At 36.5% G+C, this 25,412-nt stretch overlaps 1 protein-coding gene across 4 annotated transcripts in view; it reads right to left on the reverse strand.

Annotated features, from left to right (window-relative positions):
- CDH8 (cadherin 8) overlaps positions 1-25,412 on the reverse strand; it is a 350,974-nt gene that overhangs the window by 176,731 nt on the left and 148,831 nt on the right. For all 4 annotated transcript variants that reach the window (XM_036897785.2, XM_036897786.2, XM_036897782.2 and 1 more), the window contains one exon: positions 18,231-18,350. In XM_036897785.2, coding sequence (XP_036753680.1) covers positions 18,231-18,350 — 120 coding nt within the window. The remainder of the gene's footprint in view (positions 1-18,230; positions 18,351-25,412) is intronic.

The following is a 25,412-nucleotide window of genomic DNA, read 5'->3' on the forward strand; positions in this document are numbered from 1 at the left end:
CTCTTCACTGAGTCCCCCAAGTTCTGTTTTTGAGACCCTTCTACATTCTTTAGGGATTCAGGCTCTCTTTCTTCCCAGCAGAGTGACTTCTCTCCTTTCCTTCATATTATCTCTCAAAATAGAATTCTCGTCCTCCTCCTTCCCCCTTCTCAAACAATCCTCCTGCATGATTCCCTCTTTATCAGATCGGGGGTGTTATGCAAGAAGTAACATCAGCTTGCCTTCCCCTGGCACAATACTTGACACTCTTTATCATTCATGCTTATTATCATGGGATTTTCTTTATTTTATTAGTTAAGAAAAAATTTGTCCCCCCCCACACATTACTTGTACTCATGCAGTTAACACCTTTTAGCTCCCATCCATGGACCTAGACTAGAGGGCAGCTAGCACAACATGCCCTGAGCAGCACTTTGCACAGAATAAGGGGAAGAAGGATTGAGGCAAAGTAACTGACAAGGAATAGATCTGTCATTGTACAAATATTTGTCGAGGACCTCCTGGATATCAACCATGGTTTCAGGTACTAAGACTTCAGTGGAGAAAGCAGACAAGGAGGCTAATTCCCCAGTCTTTACATGCTCACTGTAAAAGCAGGGGAATGCACTGCAGTGCACAGAGCTCCATGAAACAGGGCAGCCAGGCTCACAATGCATTATATTTCTTGGCTCCAGCTTTTTCATCTGTAAACCTTAAATACAGAGATACTTAGCTTGCAGGAAAAAAATGAGACAGACATATGTCCCCTCCAGGAGCTATTCATTATCAGCGGTTCTCATACACTAGGCTACATTTAACTATGATTAGCCCAGGATATTTGTAAATATTGAAACCCAGGTATGATCACATCCCATAATAGAGAGGCAATCGTGGGGATCTCTAGGTCCCTCCAGGACAGAGATAATTAGACTTGCATAAACAAGAGGCCATGACTTTCCTAGGAGGCAAGCCAGAGGCAAAATCAGTCAGAATGGAAAGTGTGGTAGGTGTTCTAGTTAATACGAGAGTTACCACCCAGGGGGTTAGTAAGAGCAAGTTTGTATGGATTTATTGTTCCCTTTATGACAGTTGTCAAAATACATCAGAGATGTTTTTTAAAATATATTGTGGCTTATGATTTTTATTATTTATATTAAAATTAAAAACTAAGAAGTGAGTACACCTTCCTTTTCTTACTCTACAGTTTTAAAAATTGCATGACTCTCCCCCCCTCTTTCTTTTCCTGATTCTTATTCTTCTCATGCTCTGGTCTCTTTCTTCACTGCTATATGTATTCTTCTTTTTAATGTCTTTGAATCAATGAATGTGGAAGTTACACCTTCTTATCTGTCTGCTTCCTTCAATTAAGTTCCACAGACACTCAGTGATTACCTGTTTGCTAAGCATGAGGCTTGGTTTGAGGGGTCTGTGCAAAATTCTCTGCAGCAGACACCCACAGTAGGTGAAAGACTGGTTCCTCCAAAGTTTCATCATAATTACAGAATCTGAGGATTGTATGTTTATCTGTTTTTTCCCTTCTCACAATACGAAGGATTTAAGCCACTGATTCTGTGAAACTTGCAGTCACTTCCTGCACATACCACTTTATGCTGAATAAAACGCCATCTCAGAAGTAACCTCTGTGTGCACACAAGCGCAATGTACTTAAAAGAAATCGTGTGTTACAGAAAAAAATATTTATGGACTATGACAAAGGAATATATTTGTCTTCAAGTCTGACATATGTTTTGGGTAGCTTTGAAAAAGTCACCTACATTCTATTATTATAATTTTTCTGTTTTAAATGAAGACCACTAACCCATTATTCCTCAGATGATCATGGGATTAAACCAGGGAAACATATGAGGTTGCCTAGAAGACACACTTTTCCTACTCTTTCAAAGTACAGCATGATAAGTGACTTACTCAAGTTCACTATCCTAGTTGATGATGTTGGAATCCAGAATGTTCTAACTCTAATACCAATATATCTCTCCATGAGCACTAATGTGCTTAAGCAGTAGTGTATTTCTTCATCCATCCTTGTTAAAAACATTTCCTGAAAATCTACAGAGTGCATCAAAATACATTGTGTCATAGGTAGATGTTTATAGTACTGATGATTACTAAGATCTTTACTTATTTCCTTTTTCTTTTTCTAGGAATTGTTGCCAAGTGATGGCCATAAAGGAGCCCAATGATAAGGGGATGCTATTGATTCCTTTTGAACCTATTAATCATTCTTTCAATAGCTACTTGCCTGATCATTTGAAGTTCCCAAAGTGTGAATATATTTTTGTTGTTTAGAGACAAGTAGAATTCAATGAGCCTCAACACCTTTAGGCATTCAAATGATCTGTTATTATGAGGGAATTCTAGGGGTCCATTTCTGGTGTGAGTGAACTTAAGATCCAAATAAATCTCCTATGAGGAAATCAGGAAGATGATAAATAAAATCAACCTTTCTTCCTTAATGGTCTTTTAAACTTATCTTAATTCTGTCAAAATATTCCAAGTTTACCTCTGACTTCTTAGCATACTCACAGCAGGGCAAGAAGAACAAAACCACGTATGTCACACTCTCCCACCCTCTTTAATTCTCCACTTTTGCAAAAGTTTGGATGATGTCATTTAATTCAATGCCATTGAGGGAGCACCTCTAATATAATAGACACTGTACTAAGATTGCAAACATAAACATAAACGAGGTACAGCTCTCAGTCTGGAATAGTTCAGAGTACAAAAATGAAGCAGGCATGAGCAACTTCCTGCCAGGACGTGAATGCATTCTTTCCTATTTTGAACCCTGCTATAATTTTGTCCAAGACTCTTTCATAACACTTACCGCACCAACTTTGTTTTCCATGTATGTTTTTCTTCTTATTTTAGCATATAACTGGCTTGCCCCTCTCTGTCAAAATTTACTCTTTGTGGCCTTAGGCATTATGCTTTCTGTAAAAGTAGTCTGGCTCCAAAGTGTTTACTCCAAAAATATATGACTAACTCCTTCTTTCATCCCCTAAACATCTTGATAAACACCATAAGACCATATAGAGGTGATTTCCATGATTCTGTGTTATAAAAGGACAGTCCCATACTAGAATCTCAATACCTGTTGTATCCCAGGTGCACACCACAGACAGTGTGACCATGAGCAATCACTTTCTCTCTTTGATCCCCTCTTCATCTGTACAAACAGCATTGTGATATCTCTATTCAAATGCCAAATTACTGGTGAGGCTTCTGTGACCAGCGTTCACAAAATCATAACCACTCTTGGCTGTACCCTCTTCTTCCTCACCTACCTATCACAGGCTCTGCTCATAGGCATTCTTGTGGGAGCAGACAGATACTAAGCAAATTGACTTGTCTTGTTTATTGATGCTTACCTAGTCCCTGAATAGTCTCTGGCACACAGTCATCTCAATACATTTTTTTTCAATGATTCAATACATGAATGAATATATTTTTCCCCTGTGAGTTTGTGAGGAATTCCATATAACAGTAAACACACACATGTAAATGCCTGTCTGCAGACCTCTTCTGAGGATGCATGGAGGTCTCATTAGAGCTGCTTTCCCTTCTTCACCTCTATAGTGGAAAATTCTGGCCACCAAATGCTGAAGAGCCAGAGTCTAACTCCTCTACTTAACAGGGAGCTATATATGGTATAATTAATTTACGCCTGTGAAACATTTTGAATACCTTAAGATCAAATTACTGTTGTGCTTAGTCTCAATCTTGCATACATCTTTCCACATGTGAAAATTCAGCATCTTACATTTATTGAATTTCTTGCACAGAAAAATGAGGCAAATTGACTTAGAGACAAGCGCGAGCAGTCAGCACGGAGGAAGACAGTCCTTTGTCAATGCGGCAACCACAAGCAGTAGAGTAAATATACAGAAACCAGAATGAAATGTGGGTGCAGAGGGAGCTGGCTCTGAAAAGGCCATTCCCCACTCAGTTGCTCTGGAATCCCATAGTGCAGCTGGGCCTTCTGGGCCTGCATTCGAGGGCTGCTGCACTAAGATAATAAAGGTTGGGGAGGAGGATGTTTGTATGTGTTAACCATGAGCAAACCTCGGTTTTCCACCCGAACTTACTTTCAAACCAATGAGTATGTTACTAACAATTTTTCAGTCGGTGTGACCCAGTTTTGAGAAATACAATATGGTACTTGGGTGAATGTGTATCAGTGAAAATTCTAACTTTGTCAGGTAAGGGAACTCAAGCTCTAGAGGAAATTATGTGCAGGGCACACTAAATATGTTGTCTCAACCAGAACTTCTAAGAGCTCTAAAAGTAGGTATGACCATCCATCCTTAAAATACAAAGACTAGGGTCTCAGGGTTACGAAGCATCTTAGTGTTGGTCATGAACTAGGGAATGTTGGAGAAAGAAGTTGAACTTAACTCTAACTCCAAATTCGGATTAAGGGCTTCACAACACCACACCCTCACCCTTGAAATTCTAAACCACATTGTCACCACCTTGAATCTTTTTCTCAGAAACATAATGACCATTCAGAGGCATTTGTTACAAATAAATGTTTATTTGAAACACAGAACTTTTGTTTGTCTTTTTGCTTCCTTTCAGCATATTTTTTCAGTTACTTTAGATGACAGTCTTCAATAACTATTTTCCAAAGTGTAGGAGGTGCATTACTTCAGATTCATATGAAATGTAAATAAGACAAATGCTGTTTTAAACGTGTTTTTCCCTGTATCTGTTTTCTAATGTGATAGAAAGTGATGCCATCTCAGAACAGATTTCATTTGACAACTCTAATATTTTTATGACTGCAATTTGGCATACCTGGTGGATGGAAAAAGGAACACAATGGTGGGTGGGATTATTTCCTTATAACTATTATAGAATAACTACAGGTATGTATACATATAGTGAGAAAAGCACACAACTGTACCACTTGATAAACATTTTCTAGAGACCCAATTATGAACAATACTTATTCCAACAGTATAAGGGAAAGAGCTTAAAAATCTGACTTTGTGAAGTTCTTAGAACATGGTTGTTAAAAATGCCACTTTGATATGGAATCATCTAAATTCAGATGACTTGACTGAAGTCATAGAGAGAACAAAGTTAATCCTGTAAGAATTTGATAACACTACTTCTTTCCTTGACCCGGTTTTGCAAAGGAGGAACTGAAGACCTGTGAGGTATGATTCCCATTCTTCCAATTACTAAATGTTTTAGCTTTATTGACCAAGGCCTGGTACATAGTGTTTCCTATTATTACTATGTGTGTCTGGGGTTGCTAATTTATACTTTGCTAAGAATGAGTGCAAGGAAATCCAAATTGCATTTTGTTTTATAGTGTAAATATAGTTATTATTATTTCTATATAGAGTTTATGGATGTATCTGTTATTAAATAGCACAATTAGGCAGTTTCAATCCCTGTCTTTAAGAGATCCACAGGTGTCAGAGTGCAAAGGTAGATCTAAGATTGACAATATCACAGCAACATTATTAAAGTTAATGGGATGGAAAGGAGAGTTCCAATAGTACTCTGTCATACCCTATAAAATTTTACCACACATGGAAACTACTTTTAAAGAAAACTCTCCAAATATATATATATATGGAACATGTATATGTCTGTCTGTATTTGTGTATATATATATATATTATATATATATATATATATATATATACACATATACATAAAATCTATCTTATTACAGCTATGCTTAGATTTACCAACTCGTTCAACCCTGTTAACCTTATGGATGCTAAAATCACTAATTTGCTGAATTCCGTATTTCTGCTTCTCATGATCATATAAAACAGCCTAGCTCATAATAAAATAATCACATGCAAGGTTTTGAATGAAAAATTACAGAAAATCACAAATTGTAAAGTTACTCTAGTATAATTCTTAAATCATTGAAAAAAAGTTTTTGCTTTATTTGTTTTATTTATACAGCCACATGCTCTTTAGTCCCTGTCTATGAAAACTCAAAAACTTATGTCTTCTTCACTAGATCTGAGCATAGTGCCAGGCATATAAGAGTTTAAAAATCCATTTGTCAGATAAAGCTATATGAGTAGAAAGATCCATTTATTTCTATATTATAACCACAAATTTTTCTAACTGTAAGGGAATAAATCATAGCCTTCTGACTGGTATTTAACACACAAAATTTCTTTTGAATCAGGGTTTTACCCCAAGTGAAAAGTCCTCCTGGTTTTGAAAAAAGACTGATTCTCCTGAGACCGATTGTTTACAAGTAGCTCTATTTTAGATTCCCTTATCTGATATTCCTGATTCATCCATATTTATATCCTTCTAAATCAATTATTCTCATTATTTAAGAATGTTGTTATTTTTCCACTTTCATTTCATGAAATTCAACCCCATCCTACAAAATAACACCAACAATAACAATTACTTTAATAATTCAACTTTTCATTCCCTCACATGTTTAACTCATGGCACTTTCGACAATAAACAAGAAAATATCCAATTATTGTATTTATAACATAAATATTTACGTGGTGATCACTCCAACTGCTCTGTAAGCTACACAACATTAGGGTCATGTCTACCCCACACATAATTTTGTTCCTGAAGTGATCAACAAGTATCTATTTATTATAAATAGTCATCTAAAAGAAGGCACTGAAATGTTTATAGCCCTCTTTATCTTTCCTTCTTTTTTTTTTTTCTGGACTCATTGATTTTCACTCATTGTTTTTCCCCCAAGCCCCTCTATCAGGACATAGGAAGCCTAATGCAGCAGGGCCTGAGATCAAACAGCTGTGGTCAGGAAACAACCTCTGACTTCAACTACCTGGAAAGCTTCCAGAAATTAATTTCCCCAGACCTTTTATTTCATTTATGTAAAGCAAGGATCACAGAACCCACTTTGCATGGTTGCTGAGAAAATGATGAGAAATGGCACATAGTAGATGATCAATAAATGGTGCCTTGTTTCTCTTTGATTCTCTGAACAAAATTTAATGTCCAGAGTGATCTTTCACTGCCATGAGTAAAAAGTCCTTGCTTCTGGAAGGGAAGACACAAAGGATCTAAAGAAGGTACACTGGTGCTGTGGTCTATTCTTATGTAGCACCTATGGGTACCTCCTTGTGTCGCTGGTCTGTCATCAGCAATGTCATATCTACTGCTCCCAAATAATCAGATGATCGAAGCTGATATATATACATGATGACACGAGAACCCAAAGATACAAGCTTTTAGGAAGCAGCCATTTTCAAAACCTCAAATCCCCTGAGGTCTGAAATTGACAGCACCTAAATTGTTCTGAAGAAGTCCATTTTCTAACATTGTTCATTCTTGATTTAATTGTCTACATTTATTGCTTCATTTATAAACTGTTTCTCGAACAACACTCATGAGGCAAACCCAGTGCTAGGTCCTAGGTTGTGATGAGAACTAGATAAGATCCCTCACTCCTGGCTGAACAATTTTAACAGTCTTCCTCAAAAGAGAAATTATTTGTTCTGTCATGTTTCAGCCCAGGGGAAGTTATCTCACAGGGATGTTTTTGGAACTTGACTTATAACTAAATGGAGCAACTGTATGTTCTTTCTATCTGCAGCCTCTCAGTGGATTCCAGTTTGTGCACCAGAACTTATCTCAGAGATTAGTTTGGCCTTGGAGAAGAGCATTGTCCATTATTAATTAACTCTGTTTCCTGAGCTTCCAGTAATTATACATATAGTCATAGACAATATTTTATGATGTTAACTGTTTTCTAAAAACCATATTTCTAAAGTTGTATTTCCCACACCATTTAAAAACAATTATTGAGCACTAGCTATGTCTTCAGTATAGTCTTAGAAAATCTTAAGTGATAGAGATGCAGTTAGGCCATAAGGTTGGGAGTTGTGGGGATGTGGGATCATACAAATAAAACTTGCTCTAAATAAAAACACCAAACAAAAGTGTGTGTGTGTATGTGTACATATATATATGTACATATATATATACATATATATATATGTATCACACACACATATACATAATGCACTTTTGAATATATAATGGATTTTGACAAATTTACTCCTCGTGAATATTAGTTAATCTTTGATATTCTTAGATAAGCCATGCTTCCCTATAAAATCAATAAAAATAGCTCTGTCCTTCCTCACCAAGTCATTCTGAACTAGCCCAAATGAAACATATATAGCAAAGCTGTATGTCAAAGAACATAAAGATTATCACCACAAAATAGAAATTACAACTGAATTCTGCAGGGAGATGATTCATAGTAAGCTGGGAAAGATTCCTGATCCTAGCTGGTTTATTCAGATTGGATGAATATCATTGGATAATTAGTATTTGTTTTTGTTTCTACCTAAATCTATCCCATATCATCCCAGTGTAATAGCAGGTGTTGAAGACTCTGTGTGGTTCAGTCTTTTTGTTAACCATGTGCATCCAAAGCCTTGGTTTCTCTAAAAATGCATCCCTTCAACTCTAGCTATGGTCAGCACTGGACAGCTCCCTCTGGATTTAAAGATACTCTTAATTTCTGAAAATCAAAATCAAAGTGGAGTATATGGTTTTCCCACCAATATCACAAATAATTGGAAACAGAATTATTATCAGTATTTTTATAAATTGAATACTTAGTCCCAAGAGGTGATGGTGCTCATCCAAAGTCATGTAGAAAACGGTACGAGTTTAGATTTTTAAATTCTAGCCTGAATTTATTTTGTAAAGAAAAATCTCTTCAAGTAAAAATCCAATACCACAGAGTAAGTGAAAGCTATTTAGTTTCTCAGTATTACCCCAATATCCACCTTTTCTTCTTCCCTTGACCACACATCCCTTTGATTCCCTCCTGCTGGAAGTTTCCCTTACACCACACTTATCACAGCTTTTCAGGACAGGTTTTGGTGTCACTACCTTTTTAAAAGGCTTTCTTCCTCTCCTATTGCAATATGAGTTTGCTTAGCTGGCACCTCTCCAGCCCTATATCATGAAATCTGGCACGTGTTTTATGCTATCACATCATTTTGATTGTCCATATACATCTCTTTTTAGGATTTATCATACATAATATTGCACTGTCAGTGCCTAAAACATGACTTGTCAGAGCAAGGATGTTAACTGAATATCAATTAATGTGAATGTGAATATCAAATAATGTGAATTAAGTGAGACAAAGATGTTCTCACTTAACCAGTGCATATCCTAACATTGTTGGTCTGCCTGAATTTATCAGAATATTTCTTCTAAAAAATCTACAGTAAGACAATTTCTGGCCAGTCCCCTTGGCAGTGGAAATGATAATCTATGCAATCCTTAATAAAAAAGAGATGCCATGTATTCACATTTTATCATTTTCATTCAGAAGTCATAAAAATTACTCAATTCCATGAAGGCATTCCATGAAGACTCTATGTAATATCTTGATTTTTCCAAAGAGAAACCATTCATTACATGGATTTTTTTTCCCCCAAGGAGTATTATTTTTTTTCTTAGCTCATTTTTACAGATTCTACTGAGACAAATGCTATTTTGTATCCAATGAAGAGCAATGTTCTGAGTTTCAAAAAAAGGTCAATGAATTAAGTTAGTTTATTTTTAAGCAGGTCATTTTTCATACTCTTCCCTGCCTGGAGCATAGTTTAGACTGTCCTGCAACTTTACTCTGGTTTCTTTAGATAATTAAGCATTTATTATTCACTTGTCTTGCATTTCATTTAGACTTTCCATCTTCAATCACTTAGAAGGGACTACAACTGTTTTCTCACTGCTGTCCTCAAATTAGTGCTTTTTAAACAAATGCCACATTTATCCCTGTCTGTGCCCAAAATGTTACAAGCAAACATATGGTATTGGGGATGGCATGGAGGGGAAAACAAAAAAAGAAAACATTTATAGAATACAAATAAGCTATTTTCAGTCTTTTGAAGCTATTCACAAAAATGACAATTAATTTTACAATTTCTACTGCCTCACATATTCTCTGACACCAAACTGCCTCCTATGTTTATGTATAAAGAAGACCTGAACCTACTTCCAAATTCTGCAAGTCCCTTTTTAAATCAAGGACAGCCCCAGGCATAAGCTACCATGCTTGGAAGTCAAATGGGGGGTACAGATGAATGTTGAAATTTAAAACAAAAACAAAAACAAATAAAAACATAGGCACACTTTGAATCTTGCTTCAAACACCTTGTGCAAGAAAAGTATCAACCCTAACCCTCTATTTTCTCATCAGTAAACCTGAGCTGATATTAGTATCTGTCTCAAAATATTGCATGGAATAAGTTAAATTTGACAATGCACATAGGTCCAATTAACACAATGCCAGGAACATAATAAGTGCTCAATAAATGAGATTGTTGTTTATGTGGTGGTTGTTTTTATTCTTCCTGCTGTTGTTATAATTTGACAGGGCATTTGGTTTACATATGGGGAGGCATTTTTCCTTACACTCTCTGAAACGAAATTCTGTCATTTGCAAAATGGAGACAGAAATTCTTCCTTCTACATTTTGCTTTAGTGTTCTGTCAAACCTAGACAAAACATAGAAACACAACACTTTTTTTTTGTCATTGTTACTATGACTACCATTATCACAGTGACCTCTGGAATAGGGAAGAGGTATTAAAAACCATCCCTTCCTCATGTAGTAGCCCTTGAACCTTTCTGTCTCAACATGTGATCTAGAACTAAATCCAGGCAAGAGTTTATCACAGACTTGAGGCTAATTTTTGCAAGTACAAGAATATCACTGTGTTGGCTAGACACTTAAGACATAATGTAAGACTTGGAAATGGCATGAATTTTAGTCCTAAGTGAATCTCAGCAATAGCAGAAAACACATCTAAGGTTAAAGTGATGTTCTTTCCACCACAGGAACAGATAGAAGGAAGACAGACTGGAAGCCAAGCTCTCTGAGTTGTGGCAAGCTTTTCTCTTTCTATTAATTCATTCCTCCTTACCTGTCTACTTCTATTCTTCCTTTTTAAAAATTTTTTTCTCCTTGCCTTCCTATATAAACTAGTTATTGAAGGATCCTAGTTGGCCAACTCTGCTAAGCATAAGAATGCAAAATGAACAAATTAGAGAAGTCCCATTCTTTCATGAACTATACATTTTAGCATGAGAACTGCTTAAAAATACAAGTCAATATATGAGATAGTTACTGATTATGATAAATTCAAAGAAGATAATAGACAGAACAAGTAGGAAATCTCTCCGCAGTCTTAAGTTTACACTTAAAACAAAAGAAGTTGCTTTCCCAGAAATAGAAAGGTTGATGTGTTGATGTATTATGGAATAAGAAAATAATTCCATAAAGTTGGAATGTAACAAGCAAGAGGACAGCAGAACTTATTTTCCCAAGGTCCAGAATTCTGTTCTTAGAGTTTTTATGAGGATAGAACAAGATACATAAAGGATTTCTTGTCTCCTATGCTCTGGTTTCTTTTTCTTATTGAAAAATTCTAGCATCAGGAATTTGATGACAATGGTCAATGGGCAATCTTCTTGATAAATATTGTAAATGTTTTCAAGTCCTATAACCTTTTGAGGGAATGTTTATTGCCACAGTATTGATCAGTATAGTTACAATTCTGCACCTTGCTGGTAAGGCCAGAACCTGGTATAAAAAGGAACTGAAACCAGGTCCCAGTGGGTTCACTGGTGAATTCTACTAAAATTTTTGTGAAGGAATTATACCAATTCTCTATAATCTCTTTTAGAAGACAGAAGCAGGGGAAATAGTTCCTAACTTATTCTATGAGTCTAGCATTACACTAACACCAGACGCAGATGACATTTCAAGATGTGGAAACTAAAGACCAATATCTCCTGGGCAAAATGCAAAAATATTCAACAACGTATTAGCAAACTGAATCTAAAAAGCATATAAGAAGAGTTAGACATCATGATCAAGTGGGATTTATCCCAGATATGCAAACCTGGTTCAAAATTCAAAAATCAATTAATGTAATTTATCACATTAGCAGATTTAAAAAGTCACCTGATCATATCATTAGAGGAAGAAAAAGTATTTGATTTAATCATTTATGATTTAAAACTCTCAGTAAACCAGGAAGAAAAGGGAACTTTCTCACTTGATAAAAACCATCTACAAAGTCTACAACTAACATAAAGGTGAGAAACTTGAAGCTTTCCTGTCATTATTAGGTACAAGGAAAGGATGTCCCCTCTTATTATTCCTTTTCAACATTACATTGCAAGTCCTTTCTGACATGATAAGACAAGAAAAAGAAATATAAGTATACATATTGGGAGGGAAGACATATAACTGTCTTTGTTCACATATGACATGATCATTTATGCAGAAAGTTCAAAATAATTTACAAATACAAAAAAAAAAGGAAACAAAAACAAAGAAACCCTCCTGGAACTAATATGCAATTATAATAAGGATGCAGGACACAAGATCAATGCTTTCCTACATAACAAGAATGAATTTGAAATTAAAAACACACTCCCTTTAACATTAGCATCCCAACATGAAAAACTTACATATAAATCTAACAAAATATGTACAAAATCTATAAAAGGAAAATTACAAATCTCTGATGAATGATCAAAGAATAACTAAATAAACAGAGAGATATTTCATATTCATTGATAGGAAGACACAGTATTGTTAAGATGTCAGTTCTTCCCAACACGATCTACAGATTTGATGCAATCCCAATCAAACTCCCAGCAAATTATTTTGTGGATATCAACAAACTGATTCCAAAGTTTATATATGGAGAGGCAAAAGACTCAGAATACCAATGCAATATTGAAGAAGAACAAACTTGGAGGACCGATGCTTCCTGACTTTAAGGCTTACTATAGAGCTTTAGTAATCAACTGAGGGTGGTAATGGTGAAAGAACAGACAAATGGATCAATGGAAGAGAATAGACAGCCCAGAAATTGTTCCCCATAAATAGAGTCAATTGATTTTTGACAATGGAGCAAAGGCAATACAATGGATAAAGACAGTCTTTTCAACAAATGAGGCTAGACATCCACATGCAAAAACAAAAAAATCAGTCTAAATGCAGACCTTACATCCTTCATAAATATCAACTCAAAATGGGTCACAGACCTAACTATAAAACACAAAACCATAAAATTCCTAGAACACAGTAGAAAATCCAGAAGATCTTGGTTTTGGTGATAACTTTTCAGATATAAAACCAAATGCAGGATCCATGAAGGAAAGAATTGATAATCTGGATTTGATTAAAACTTTAAGCACCCTCTGTCAAACATTCTGAATTCCACTGAATGAAAAGATACACCACAAACTGAAAGAAAATATTTGCAAAAGACACATCTGATAAAGGACTGCTATCCAAAATACATGAAGAGTTCTTAAAACTCAACAGTAAGAAAACAAACCTGATTTAAAAATGTGTTGAAGACCTTAACAGACACCTCACCAAAGGAGATAAACAGATGACAAATAAACGTATAAAAAGATGCTCTACATTAAATGTCATCACGGAAATTCAAATTAGAACAATGAAATACCACTACATTCCTATTAGAACAGTCAAACTCCAGAACAGTGACAACACCAAATGCAGGTGAGGATGTGGAGGTGGAGCAACAGAAACACCCATTCATTGCTGGTGAGAACGCAAAATGGTAAAGCACTTTGGAAGGCAGTGTGGTGGCTTCTTAAAAACTAAATATACTCTTATCATACAATTCAGCAATCACGCTCCTTGGTATTTACCCAAAGGAGCTGAAAACGTAGGTCCACACCAAAGCTTACACACAGATGTTTACAGAGGCTTTGTTCATACTTTCCAAAACTTGAAAGCAATTAAGATGTCCTACAGTAGGTGAATGGACAAATAAACTGTGATACACTCAGACAATGGAATATTATTTAGCTCTTCAAAGAAGCCATCAAGCTATGAAAAAACATGGTAGAACATTATGTATATTACTGAGTGAAAGAAGGCACTTTCAGAAGGCAACAGACTGATTCCAACCATATGGCTTCTGGAAAAAGCGAAACTATGGTGACAATAAAAAGATCAGTAGCTGCCAGGGGTTGTTGGTGGTGGGGGGGTGGGGGGTGGGGGGGAGAACAGGCAAAACACAGAGGACTTTTAGAGCAGTGAAGATACTATAAATGATACTGCAATGATGGATATATACCATCACACATGTGTCCAGAGCTATATAATGTACAACAGCAAGAATGAACACACAGGCAAACTATGGATTTGGAGTGATTATTATGTGTCAATATAGGTTAATCCCTGATAAAATCTGTACCATTCTGATGAGTGATATTGATAATGGCAAAGGCTATGCATGTGTGGGAGCAGGAAGTGTATGGGAAATCTTTATACCTTCGTCTCAATTTTATCATAAACCAAGCAATGCTCTAAAAAAAATCAAGTCTTCATCGTTTTTAGATTTAAAGAGAAGTCATCTTTCAAAATTATTAGCAAAACATAAATTTCACTATCCTGGTCCTTAAAAAAGAAAAGAAGAAGAACTTGGGGATGATCCCATATCAGTAGTAACATGTATATGTATTCAGACATTTTCTGACTCAGTTGTGCTGCATCACTTTCTGAAATCATGGACAGACCAACCATGTAGAAGGCCGGCTTGTCAGGCACTTTGTCACAGGCACATTGGTCTTAATGTAATGAGTCTGTGCTCCTCTCTAACACTGTCACTTTGCTGATATTTAAATTCCTAGGTCGAATTAGTAGACATTCTTAGTGCTTTTGATACATAGCCTTCTATTTTTTTTTCAATAAATATACCTATTAACACTCCTACTATCAGGTTTTGACTAGTAATTCACCAACCATGTGATAATCCTGCATATTAATGTTTTAACATCACATTTGCCAATTTGATAGGGCAAAAAGTTATCTTCTCTTTTGTTTTCCTCATATGTGGCAGCCACAGGGCCCCACTGCTTGGATTCATCTTCAAGAAAAATACTCGCCTAAGAATACTGTTTGCTGACACCTTTCAGCTGAAGTATCTTGAGGATTAATTTTAGGATTCAAGCCAAGGTCCTACTCTTCCCAGGCACATCCAAGCCAGTGACTGAGCACGGCGAGTTGTATCAAAGCCTGGCCGTGTATATGCAACATGGGACTCTCTTTTAAGATAGATCTCTGTTGCAGGGACCTCCATGGGTTTGGCCAAGATGCTGTCAAATCTGCACTGCCTACTGCCTCCTTTCCTCTTACTTTGCACGGGTAAAAGATCCACATCACAGTGTGATAATGGGCTTTCCTCATCCTGATTCACGCTAGTTATGGACTGAATGTTTGTGTCTCTCTCCAGATTTGTACACTAAAGTGCAATCTCCTCTGGCATGGTATTTGGACATGGGGGCTCTGAGAGGTAATTAGATCATAAGGGTGAAGCCCTCATAAATTGTATTAGTGTCCCCATAAAAAGAAGCCAGTTAGCTCCCTCTCTTCTGAAGAGGATTCAAGAGGTCATCTGAAAGTCAGAAGAGGGCCCTCCTGGGGACCTGAGAACACTGGGACCTCAGACCTCCAGCCTCCAGGAGTGTGAGAAATCAGTTTCTGTTTCTTCTAAGCCACCCAGTTTATGGCATTTTGTCATAGCATCCCGAACTAAGAGAATGCTTCCTTCATCTTTCATAATCAGTATTCCTCCAGAAGCCACTTGTTCCCCTAACTTTGTCTCAGTGCCCATTTCCCAGTGAACAAAACTGACACACATATCTGGTCACCAGAAATTGGACAGGCTTTCCATTTGCCTATGAAATAAAAAGTCTAAGTGCTCAATGGCCTTTGTATAGTTTTCCTATATTTTTCTAATACAATTTTTAAAAAGTGTTCTTAATGTTTCTGCATAGCACTTTTACCCTCCTGCACACACACACACCCACACACAAACACAAAACATTCTCACTTTTTTTTATAAAGATAGAGAAGTCCTTACATAAAGTCCAATTTAGATTCTATGGGAATAATTCACACTCCTTTCATTTAAACACACTCAAGTGAAATTATTCAGGCATTTACACAAAAATGTTTACATTTCACTCAGGCATATTTGTGTTTCTACTCAAGAACTTAAGCTGACTCTTTATTGATTATTGAATTTAGCCTCTTTCCTTCTTCACTGGGTCCACTTTAGTTAAAAACCTCAACTTCACTCAACCAGTATTTATTAAGTAACTACTATGTATATTCTTCAAGTACCGTTTCTCCATTACATTTTCCATAATAGTACCAGAATAAGCTTTCTAAAATATAAATCAGGTAAATTTGTGTATGTCAGATTGGAAAAGATAAAGCTAAAAGGCATGCATGTTGAGATAGACACTCATAGGCTGAGTAAAATTGTAAATATTAAATGTTGTTGACTAGATGTAATTAAGCAAATGGCAATATATGTCAATAAGACTAAAGGTGTCCAAATCCTCTGACTTAGTAGGGGGCTTTAATTATCTATATCACATGGTAATTTATTCTTTAGCTATAAATTATTCAAATAGCATCACTATGCTTCCTTGTATTTATGCTGGGAAAAAAAAAATCTACCTTCCAGAATGGACTGTGAGATATTTGCAGGCTGACATTAGCTTTGTGAATTTTTCTCCTTATATTTAATTCAGGGCCTAGCATATAGTGCATGCTGAATGGACATTTGCAGGTTTAACATCTATATTACATTGGGAATGTTGAACAAAAGATCCAAATGAGCACAGTCAAGGAGCAAAGCAGAAAACAGTTCAACTCCATTTAAGCAGTCAACACATTCTATTTTACAGAAGTCCCTGTACCATAATTACTGACACTAAAAAGTGAAGTACAAAGATATCTGACAGTAGTTTTAAAATAAAAGACCTGGGTGTGAATCTTAATTCTGCTCCCAGCCCCGGCACTGATTTTGGCCAAGTAATAGGACATGTCCAGACTCTTTTAACCCTAAAACTCAGAGCTGACCACCTTCCTTGATGCTTCCCCCCAGATTATCAGGGAGCCCAAATGAGATAAAGTTTGGAAGAGACTTTCTTCTTTGCTGAGGAAGAATATTTAATTATGCCCCAAATGAATGTGTTTTAGAAGAGTTATATTTCCTGTTTCTAAGTCTAAATTTATTTTTAAGTCATGACCTATTTATGAGTAAATGTGCTTTTTATCACTTTTAAATGCATGAGGATTTTACTCTTTGAATTAAAAAAAAAACAGCCTTTAAAATTTCAATTTAATTAGTAATTGACTTAATAGTAACACATGAAAGTTTATCTCAGTAATGCTGAAAACTCATGGATCAGGTAAATTATATCATATGTGTATATAGCCATATATTGAATTTTTCCATTTGGCAATTTGCAGACAAAACTATCTGATACATCAGAAAAATACACTCAAAGAATATAGTTACTCCTAATAAAAATGTTACCAAAAAATCTCACAGGATTATAAAAGAGTCTGAAACAATGGCTTTATTCTCTTAGCGCATTGTTAAAATTAAACAATGAAAATGTGTATCTTCATTTACAAAAACTATTATTTTATGAAGTTATTTTCCTAATCAGTAAAAAAAAAAATTGTTTCTTTTTAAAAATGAAACATTTTATTAATGGTTTCTAAAATCTATACCACCAGACTCAGGATATTGGCTAGGTTTAATATTAGTAATAATAATAATATCTTCATGAAGAACTCTAATGAGTAGATATCAGTGTCCTGTTTTACAAATGAGGCATTTAATAGCAAATGTAATACAAATACTAATACCAATAATGGATGGATATCCACTGAATGATTACCACATGTCATGCTCTGTACAGTTGATATTTATTGTTTCACCTGATCCTCATCACCACACTATGAGGTAGGTTCCATATCTACTTTATAGACATGAAAGTTGAATCTTTGACTTATAAATATTACTTGCCAAGCCTCACAGAGCCAATTAGTAGTTGTAGTTATTCTTAAAGCTAGTATTTAAGTCTGCCTGATGTGTAAGCACATGTTTCCCCCAGGATGAAAAATGGTGCCAGGCCATCTGTTAAATAGGTGATATTCTACAAAGGGTTTGCAATTTGTTTTAATCAAAGTCAAAATGATTGTTGGACTTGCCATGTACTTCACATGCACAGGAATAACACATTAAAATATTATTGATACAGGCAGTAAAGTACTTAACCGTAACATTTTGTAATCCAAATCCCAAGAAAAGTGTTTCCCTGAAGCAATAACATGGTAAATAGAATTCAAAATTTAGGCCACAAACCTGTTTCAGGCTCAATGGAAAAATAAGGCTGCCCTTCCAAGATACTATAAACCAGCTTTGCACTGTTTCCATAAACTGGGTCATCAGCATCAGTAGCTGTTATATTAGTGACAGACGTACCTAAAAAAAGGGGGGGAGAGAAAGAAAGAAGGATAATAATTAACACATTATTCTTTGCCAAGAGCTAAATTTTGCAAAGCATATCATACAGAAATCCATGTGTGGGAATAAGGAAGAAAAGCAATCTCTTTAAAAATATGGAGACACACTACTTTGTCTTAACTTCAAAAATACCCAAATCTTTTAAAAGAAAGAGTACTGCTAGGTTGGAATACTATATAAAGATAGCCCTTTTAAAATCTATATTACTTAAGATTCCTTTATAGTTTTCATTTTAAAGATACCTATCAGATCCATGTGAGCTTGGAGAAAATGAAAAGGAGATATCAAATAAATATAAAACAAGGCTAATAATATGATATAGTATGTAGCATTTAAGTTTTGCAAAAGCACAACTGAATGTATTTGGGAAAAAAATGGCTGCTGAGAAAAGCTGTGCAGAAATGTCAAAGGAACATTATATCCATTTTATCTAACCTTCAGAATATAAAATTGGACTGCAACTACCAATTAATTAGCATGTTTAGGTAATTGGACCTAATTATACCAATATAATACAAACCTTTTCTCTTAAAGGTTGTGTCTATTTTGTATTCACTCATTCATTTAGTAATTGAACATGTCTAGCTTGCCTAATATGAGGATGCATACTTAGAGGAAATCTGTACTCAAGAAGCTCATAGTTTGGTGGTAGGAAATAAAAGAGGGGACACACATATATACAGAAATTCAGCTGGATGTAATAACACCAAGTTTGGATTCTTCATTTAGTCCACAGAGAGGGTGGTCAGAGACAGTTATCTGAGTGACATTGCATTTGAGATAAATTATTAAAGACAGAGTTTAACCAGGAGAAAGGGCAAGGAAGGAATTCTAAGCAATAAGTCAAGCATAAATAAAGGCAAAGTAGTTCTGAGAGAAAATTCTGGGAACTGGTGAAACTGAGGAGAATTTGGAGAAATCCAGTGTGGTGTTAAGTATGATCTCTGAGGGCAGAGTCAATGCCTTCCTCACCCAGTAGCCATCAGACATATAACAATTATCACACATACAATTTGCTAATTGAATGAATGGCCCAATGACTATATTAGCTGATGATTTAATGAAGAATGACACATCACAGATGAATTTCCTAGAAAGTAGATGCTGAGATAGAGATTTCTTGCAGAGTCTTTGGGGGAGTGTTCTTCGATCACTCTCTGTGGGGAAGTGAGAAGGGCAATACTGGAGCACTTGGGCTGGGATCACAACAAAGGTCTCAGCTGACTCCACTGGAGGCTCCGGAGCTGGGACGGTCACTAAGGAAAGGGGACCAGGCCATTAGACTCCAGCACTGACCCGTTATGGGCTGTGGGAACCCCTCTAATAATAGAACTTGGCCTTGGGCCAGGCAGCCGTGCCAGCTGCATGATCATCAGCCCTGAGCTCCTAGTAATCAACACTCCCAGCAACATAGGGGAAGAGTGTTTTAAACCTGAAGGGCATGGGTATGGGGGTGGGAGACATGAAAAGCCCACCTCCACGGTTACTGAAATAGGATAGAGCTTTTCCAAGATCTTGCCAATCAAAACCCTCTGGACATGTTTGGAATTATGGTCACTGTACAAGAAAATGTAACAATAGTGCTTGTTGAGCAGTTGATAGTCCTGTAAAATTGGAATTTTTACCCAGAACGATGATTCAAAGTTTCTACAAATTCTAGTTCAAAAGAAAAATAAAAAAAAATACACTGAATGTCAGTTGTATAATACATTCCACCAGACTCTGGGAACAATATCAAAAAAAAAAGAAATTAAGACTCACATTCGCAAGTAGTTCATCAACTAGCTGGTGAAAATGAGCATGTGAAAGTACAATATTTGTAGTTATTTAAATGTTGTGTGGGCTGGAGAAGAATGGGAGGAAAAAACCTCCCAGGTAGGAGGAAGACAGTGAGCTAAAAGCACCTAAAATTTTTTTAGAAGAGAGATGACTGGAAAAGTCAGTCATCAAAGACAAAGTTGGAGATGCAAACTGAGAAGAAAATACAGGCAGCATTTGAATGCCAAGAGGGGAAGTGTTAGCTTAATCCTGCAGGAAATGGAGATGTTTTAGTTAGAGATCAGTCCTATGCTGCATGCTTCTCCCTCTCTCAGTGCTCCTAGATTTAATTGAAGGCAGAGATGTGAAAGATTAGGAGGTTATTTATGAGGTTATAGCAGTAGTGCAGGTACGCAGTGATAATACATTAACATTGGGTAATGGTAATAAATAAGGATCTCAAAGCTAATTTTCTTGTTTTGATCCTTGCACTAAGTTTATGGAGATGTTCAGCGAGGGTAAATGGAATGAGCAGTGTACAGGAACTATTTTTGCAACTTTTCTCTAAATCTAAATTAGTTCAAAAAAGTTAAAGAAAAAAATGAGTAAGTAGCAAGAAAAAGATTCAAGAGTTACTGGGACTGAGAGCTCTGGGACTGCTGAGAAAGGGTGAACACTTCCATACAATGTTTTGTTTTGCCTTGTTTTGTTGTCTTGTATGTTTACTTTGATCTTTTTTTTTAGGAGAAATGCTTTTCCTGCATTATGAAGTAACACATTTTCAGAAACATAAAGTCAAGGTCTATAGTGAGTATGATGTTACGTTACTGAATGTGAGCATTCACTTCCAGGTATTCCCTGGGTATTGGATAAAAAGAGAAGCAAACAAATAGTCAAAAACTCCTGTCATCACCAAAGTTACCTTCTAAAGGGTGACTCTTAAATTAAGAAAAGCCTTCATAGAGGAAAAACAAAATTATATCTAGTTTCTGGACAATGACAGAACCACTGTCTGTATGTGTGGGGTGGGTGTGTTTGAGAGGTAGCATGGGGTTAGGTTTTGCAGGTAAGATAGTTCCAAGCTATCCTGAAATACTTACTGCTATCTCTTCGAACCTCTTAGCCTCAGACTTAAAGTCTACAATATTAGAATTATCCTGAGGGTTAACTGAATAATAGCTATAGGGACCGAGCACAGAAATGACCACATGCTAAGCTTATGAGTACCAGCTCTGCTATGTATTAGAATCTAGTTTTGCAAAAAATTGAGATACTCTCTTTCAGATCTATGGAATGGCAATATGGGGATGGTGGTGGAGTTTTTTAAAAATATTTTTCAGGCAATTCTTATGAAAGGCCATAGTTCAGAGTGACAGCATGGAGCACCAGACATTTTAAAATTTAACTTCACTCTTCTCCAAAGAAGCATTAATTTCTATCATAATTACTTTGAAGAACTCTTACTCTGATTTGTTTATAAAGTGAAGTATTTTTGAACATTCACAGTGCATAAAGACCCATGCAGATTATCTTTTGGTAAATGGAAGTGGTGGGATATTTCCTTTGAGACTATTACAGGACTGAGGACGATCACATCTATTTTCACTGATTGTTGTAACTTAATGTTCTTATTATGAGAGGCATCCCGTTGCATTACCAAACATTGAAGCAGGAGTAAGGTGTCAGATTTCCATCATATATATGCTCTGTGATTCAGTGTTTTTCCATGCAAAGACAGTAACTTTTATTCTGCAAACCTCAAGGTTTTGTGTGAGGATCAAATGAGGTAATATTAAGTATAGAAGAATCGCTGAGAAGATAAATTTGGAGTCAAATTGACTTGAAACAGCTTGTTTTATATTCCATCTCCAACTAGTAAGGTTCTGTGTCCTTGTGCAAGTAGCAACACTTTTCTAAGTTTCCATTCCTTAATCTATAAAAAGGAAGATGAAAGTAATTGTTATATCGTAGGCTTGTTGAGATAATCAAATGTAATAAGGTATGCAGAAAGTGATGATGAGTTATTGACATGTGATGCTTCTGAGAGCTCATGGTCACTATTACTATATGTATGTACATGATACGTGTGTATAAGAGAGACTGAATGATTAGTCTTTTATAATCTTAAGTGGTAGCGATTGTTGTAATTTATAACTAAGTGTAAGTTTTGCCTAATTGTTTTAATATAGTGTATTTCCTCAATTTTGAGAGAAAAATACAAAAAGATATTCCAAAAGTAACAATAGGTTCCCATCCTTAATAAGAAAGTGACCTACCAAAGAAAGCACATATATACAATCTCACATGCTCCCATCCAATCCATTTCATGTGGTATAAAATTGCTGTGGGCTCAAACATAAGATGTGCTTGGATGCAGGAAGCACCATGCAGGCATTGGGCACACTGCTGGTGCAAGTTTCTCAATGTTATTTGAATAGATGGCATTCAGATGAATGCCATACCTCTCAGCCCATGCAAATCCCACACACTTGCCCGGAAGAACTACTGGGATGGGTACTACACCAGAGCAAAAGACAAGCTTTAGCCACATCCTCATCCAGGGTATTTCTGCCTGATGTCTGGCTTACCAGGAAATCCACATCCTTCAACTTTGACTTCTGGAAATGAAAAGGCAGCACTGCTTTCTGTCAAGGATGATATTTCTCCTAATAGTGATTCAAGACGGTTGAGGCACCTGTACAGTGGAAGAGGAGTGTGTAGAGGTTTTGTGGATACGTTTGTCAAGTGATTACCCAGAGGGGGAAAAAAATGGATGCTTTGAGGTTCATCTTGCAGCAGAAAAGATTTCTAGTAGAGCTGTGGTGTAGGCTTCTCCATGGAAATGCATGCAGAATGCAGACCACAGAGGCAAATTGAAAAGTGTAAACCTTGCCGGATAATGTTTCTTCAAAGCAGCAAGTGTTGGTGCGTGATAAATAGGACCCTGCGTAATGCCCAGGAAATATAACAACAGGATTCTCTGTTTGTGTTTTCACTTGGAAACTGTTTTTGTCCCTTTGTCGAGGATATAAGAGACTCATTTAGCTAGTGACTATAAATTTGACACTGAGCCATTTCTCCAAGAAAGCCCCTATTATAATCCAACTTGATGCTGATCCTAATTATAATAATATAGCTGTTTTATTTCCAACTCTTGTCAACAAAAATGATCCCTGTCACCACAATTCATCTTGCTAGTATCATTTCAAGCATGAACACACCAATTCCAAGGTGAATTCAGCTTTTAATATGCCCATTTCTCTGCATTTAGTTTCTTGGTTAAATGTGATTTGCCAATGTGCGACTTGGATTTTAATTAACAGGAGGCTCACAGTATCATTTGCCTCTTGCCACACCTGAAAGTTTCCTCCCATTAGCAGCAGGACCCACACATCTTCCCCCTAGAATGACAGCAAACACTATAAGCAAAATTAACCATCAAAATTTTTACACTGTCAGGTTAGATGTTCCAGTTTGCCGACAAACTGGATGAAAGGCCTTCAGGAAAACAAGACGTTGGGGTTTGGGTACTGCTTGCTCTCTTAGCTAGGCTACACTTTTTTTATGAGCAAGTCAGCACACCCATTCTGCACATAATTCAGAAAGAAAAATGCCGGTGCTGAAACTCTGAGCAAGGAAACAAAGGTTTGGTGCAGCGTGAAAATGTGCACACTAGCAAAGCTAAAACTCTCATGATGAGAAGAACACAAGTCCCATGTGCAAAGAGTCATTTGCAGTACATTTTTAGAGAATAAGCATTCTATTAGCAGGTGGGAAAATAAAGCTGTAGAACCTTCGCAATAGCTGAAATACAGAAAGGAGTGCATTCCTGGCCTCCTCCTATCATCTTCAAACTTTTGATTTGACCTTCCAGCCACCCTAATCCAAGTTCAGTATGTATAATCCATGGGCAGAGTGTCTGGCATTATCATCTGAAAATGTCTTCCTTAAACATTCACACATTCCAAAGATCATAGGCCAAATGGGCCATAGTAACGAGGCAACTGCCTTCATTATTTTAATAAAACTAAACCCTCAACCCATCTTCCCTCCTCCTCCTTATTAATTCCCCCAAGTACTAGGCATACAAAGAGGTAACGGGCACAGGGCTTGTCATGACAACCTGCTTTTTGGTTGTTGTTGAATAGCAATGTGATAATTTCCTAAGACCTGCATAACTTGTTGACGTTTAAATTATCGCTTACTAGAAGCCGAAACATCTGGCCCTGGATGTTTTAAAGATGTCCTGCCAAATCCTTTGTATTTTTAGTTTTATGGAACAATGGTCTGGGATACCTGTGCACATGACTGGCAAGCACTTCCACTGGGATCTTGTTTGTTGTGTGTCCCCCACCACCCCTGTTACAACAGAGCACAGACCTAGTGCACACAAGAAAAGAGCTGAGAAATGAATGCAGGCAGTTGATGCATTTTCTCCACACCTCTCTACCTAATACCACAGTCTTGAACATTTATTTCTCTGGAAGGGCCTCAAGCAAATTTCTTCAGTGGGAAAGATGGCCTAAATCCTACCATTTTTATTCAGGTTTCTTTTCCTTTCCCCCCAGTTTTGCTGTTTAATTATAGAAGACACATGCCGAATATCCATACTTCCAAGGGATACCTTAGGGGGTCCTTGCAGGATAAAGAGGATTAAAAAACAGATCAGTAAAAATTACAACTTGTTTTTTTCCACCCAATGTATGAAGAATTCTTCTCCAACCAAGCTCTGGAGGAAACAGTGATGGAACCATTTGGCCATTCACCTGTATGCAGGAAGACTGGATTCTGCTTCTTTCTAGGAACTGTTCTGAACGACTGTTGGTTAACTAGGAAAGTCATGTCAGGGTTGACAACAGAAGATCGAGCCCTTCTCTTTTGTTGGTGATCAATCTTGCAGTTTATAAAAGCCAAATGAACAGGAGGCAGAGGTAGCATGTGCTTGCCATTTCACTTTAGAAACCTCTCTTTTAAGACATACACCATACAATGAAATCCTGAACAACTCGCCCTTCTGTCTTCTTTTGCAAAAACCTAATCGTTGCTCACTGGGTGTTCTCCTCATGTGCCAACCCTCAGCCTGTAGTGAAATGTTGCTGCCAAATTCTACATGCTCCAAATTGAATTTATCATGGGAACAGGGACAGATTCTCAACTGCAGTCAGGCGGATGGACAGCACCAAAATGTACCCTGTCATTTCTCTGGCTCTATGATTTGGGACATAAACCGGGAAAATAAAATCGAGTTTCCATATTTTGTTC

Source organism: Manis pentadactyla, chromosome 15 (genome assembly GCF_030020395.1).
Source record: "Manis pentadactyla isolate mManPen7 chromosome 15, mManPen7.hap1, whole genome shotgun sequence".
NCBI lineage: Eukaryota > Metazoa > Chordata > Mammalia > Pholidota > Manidae > Manis > Manis pentadactyla.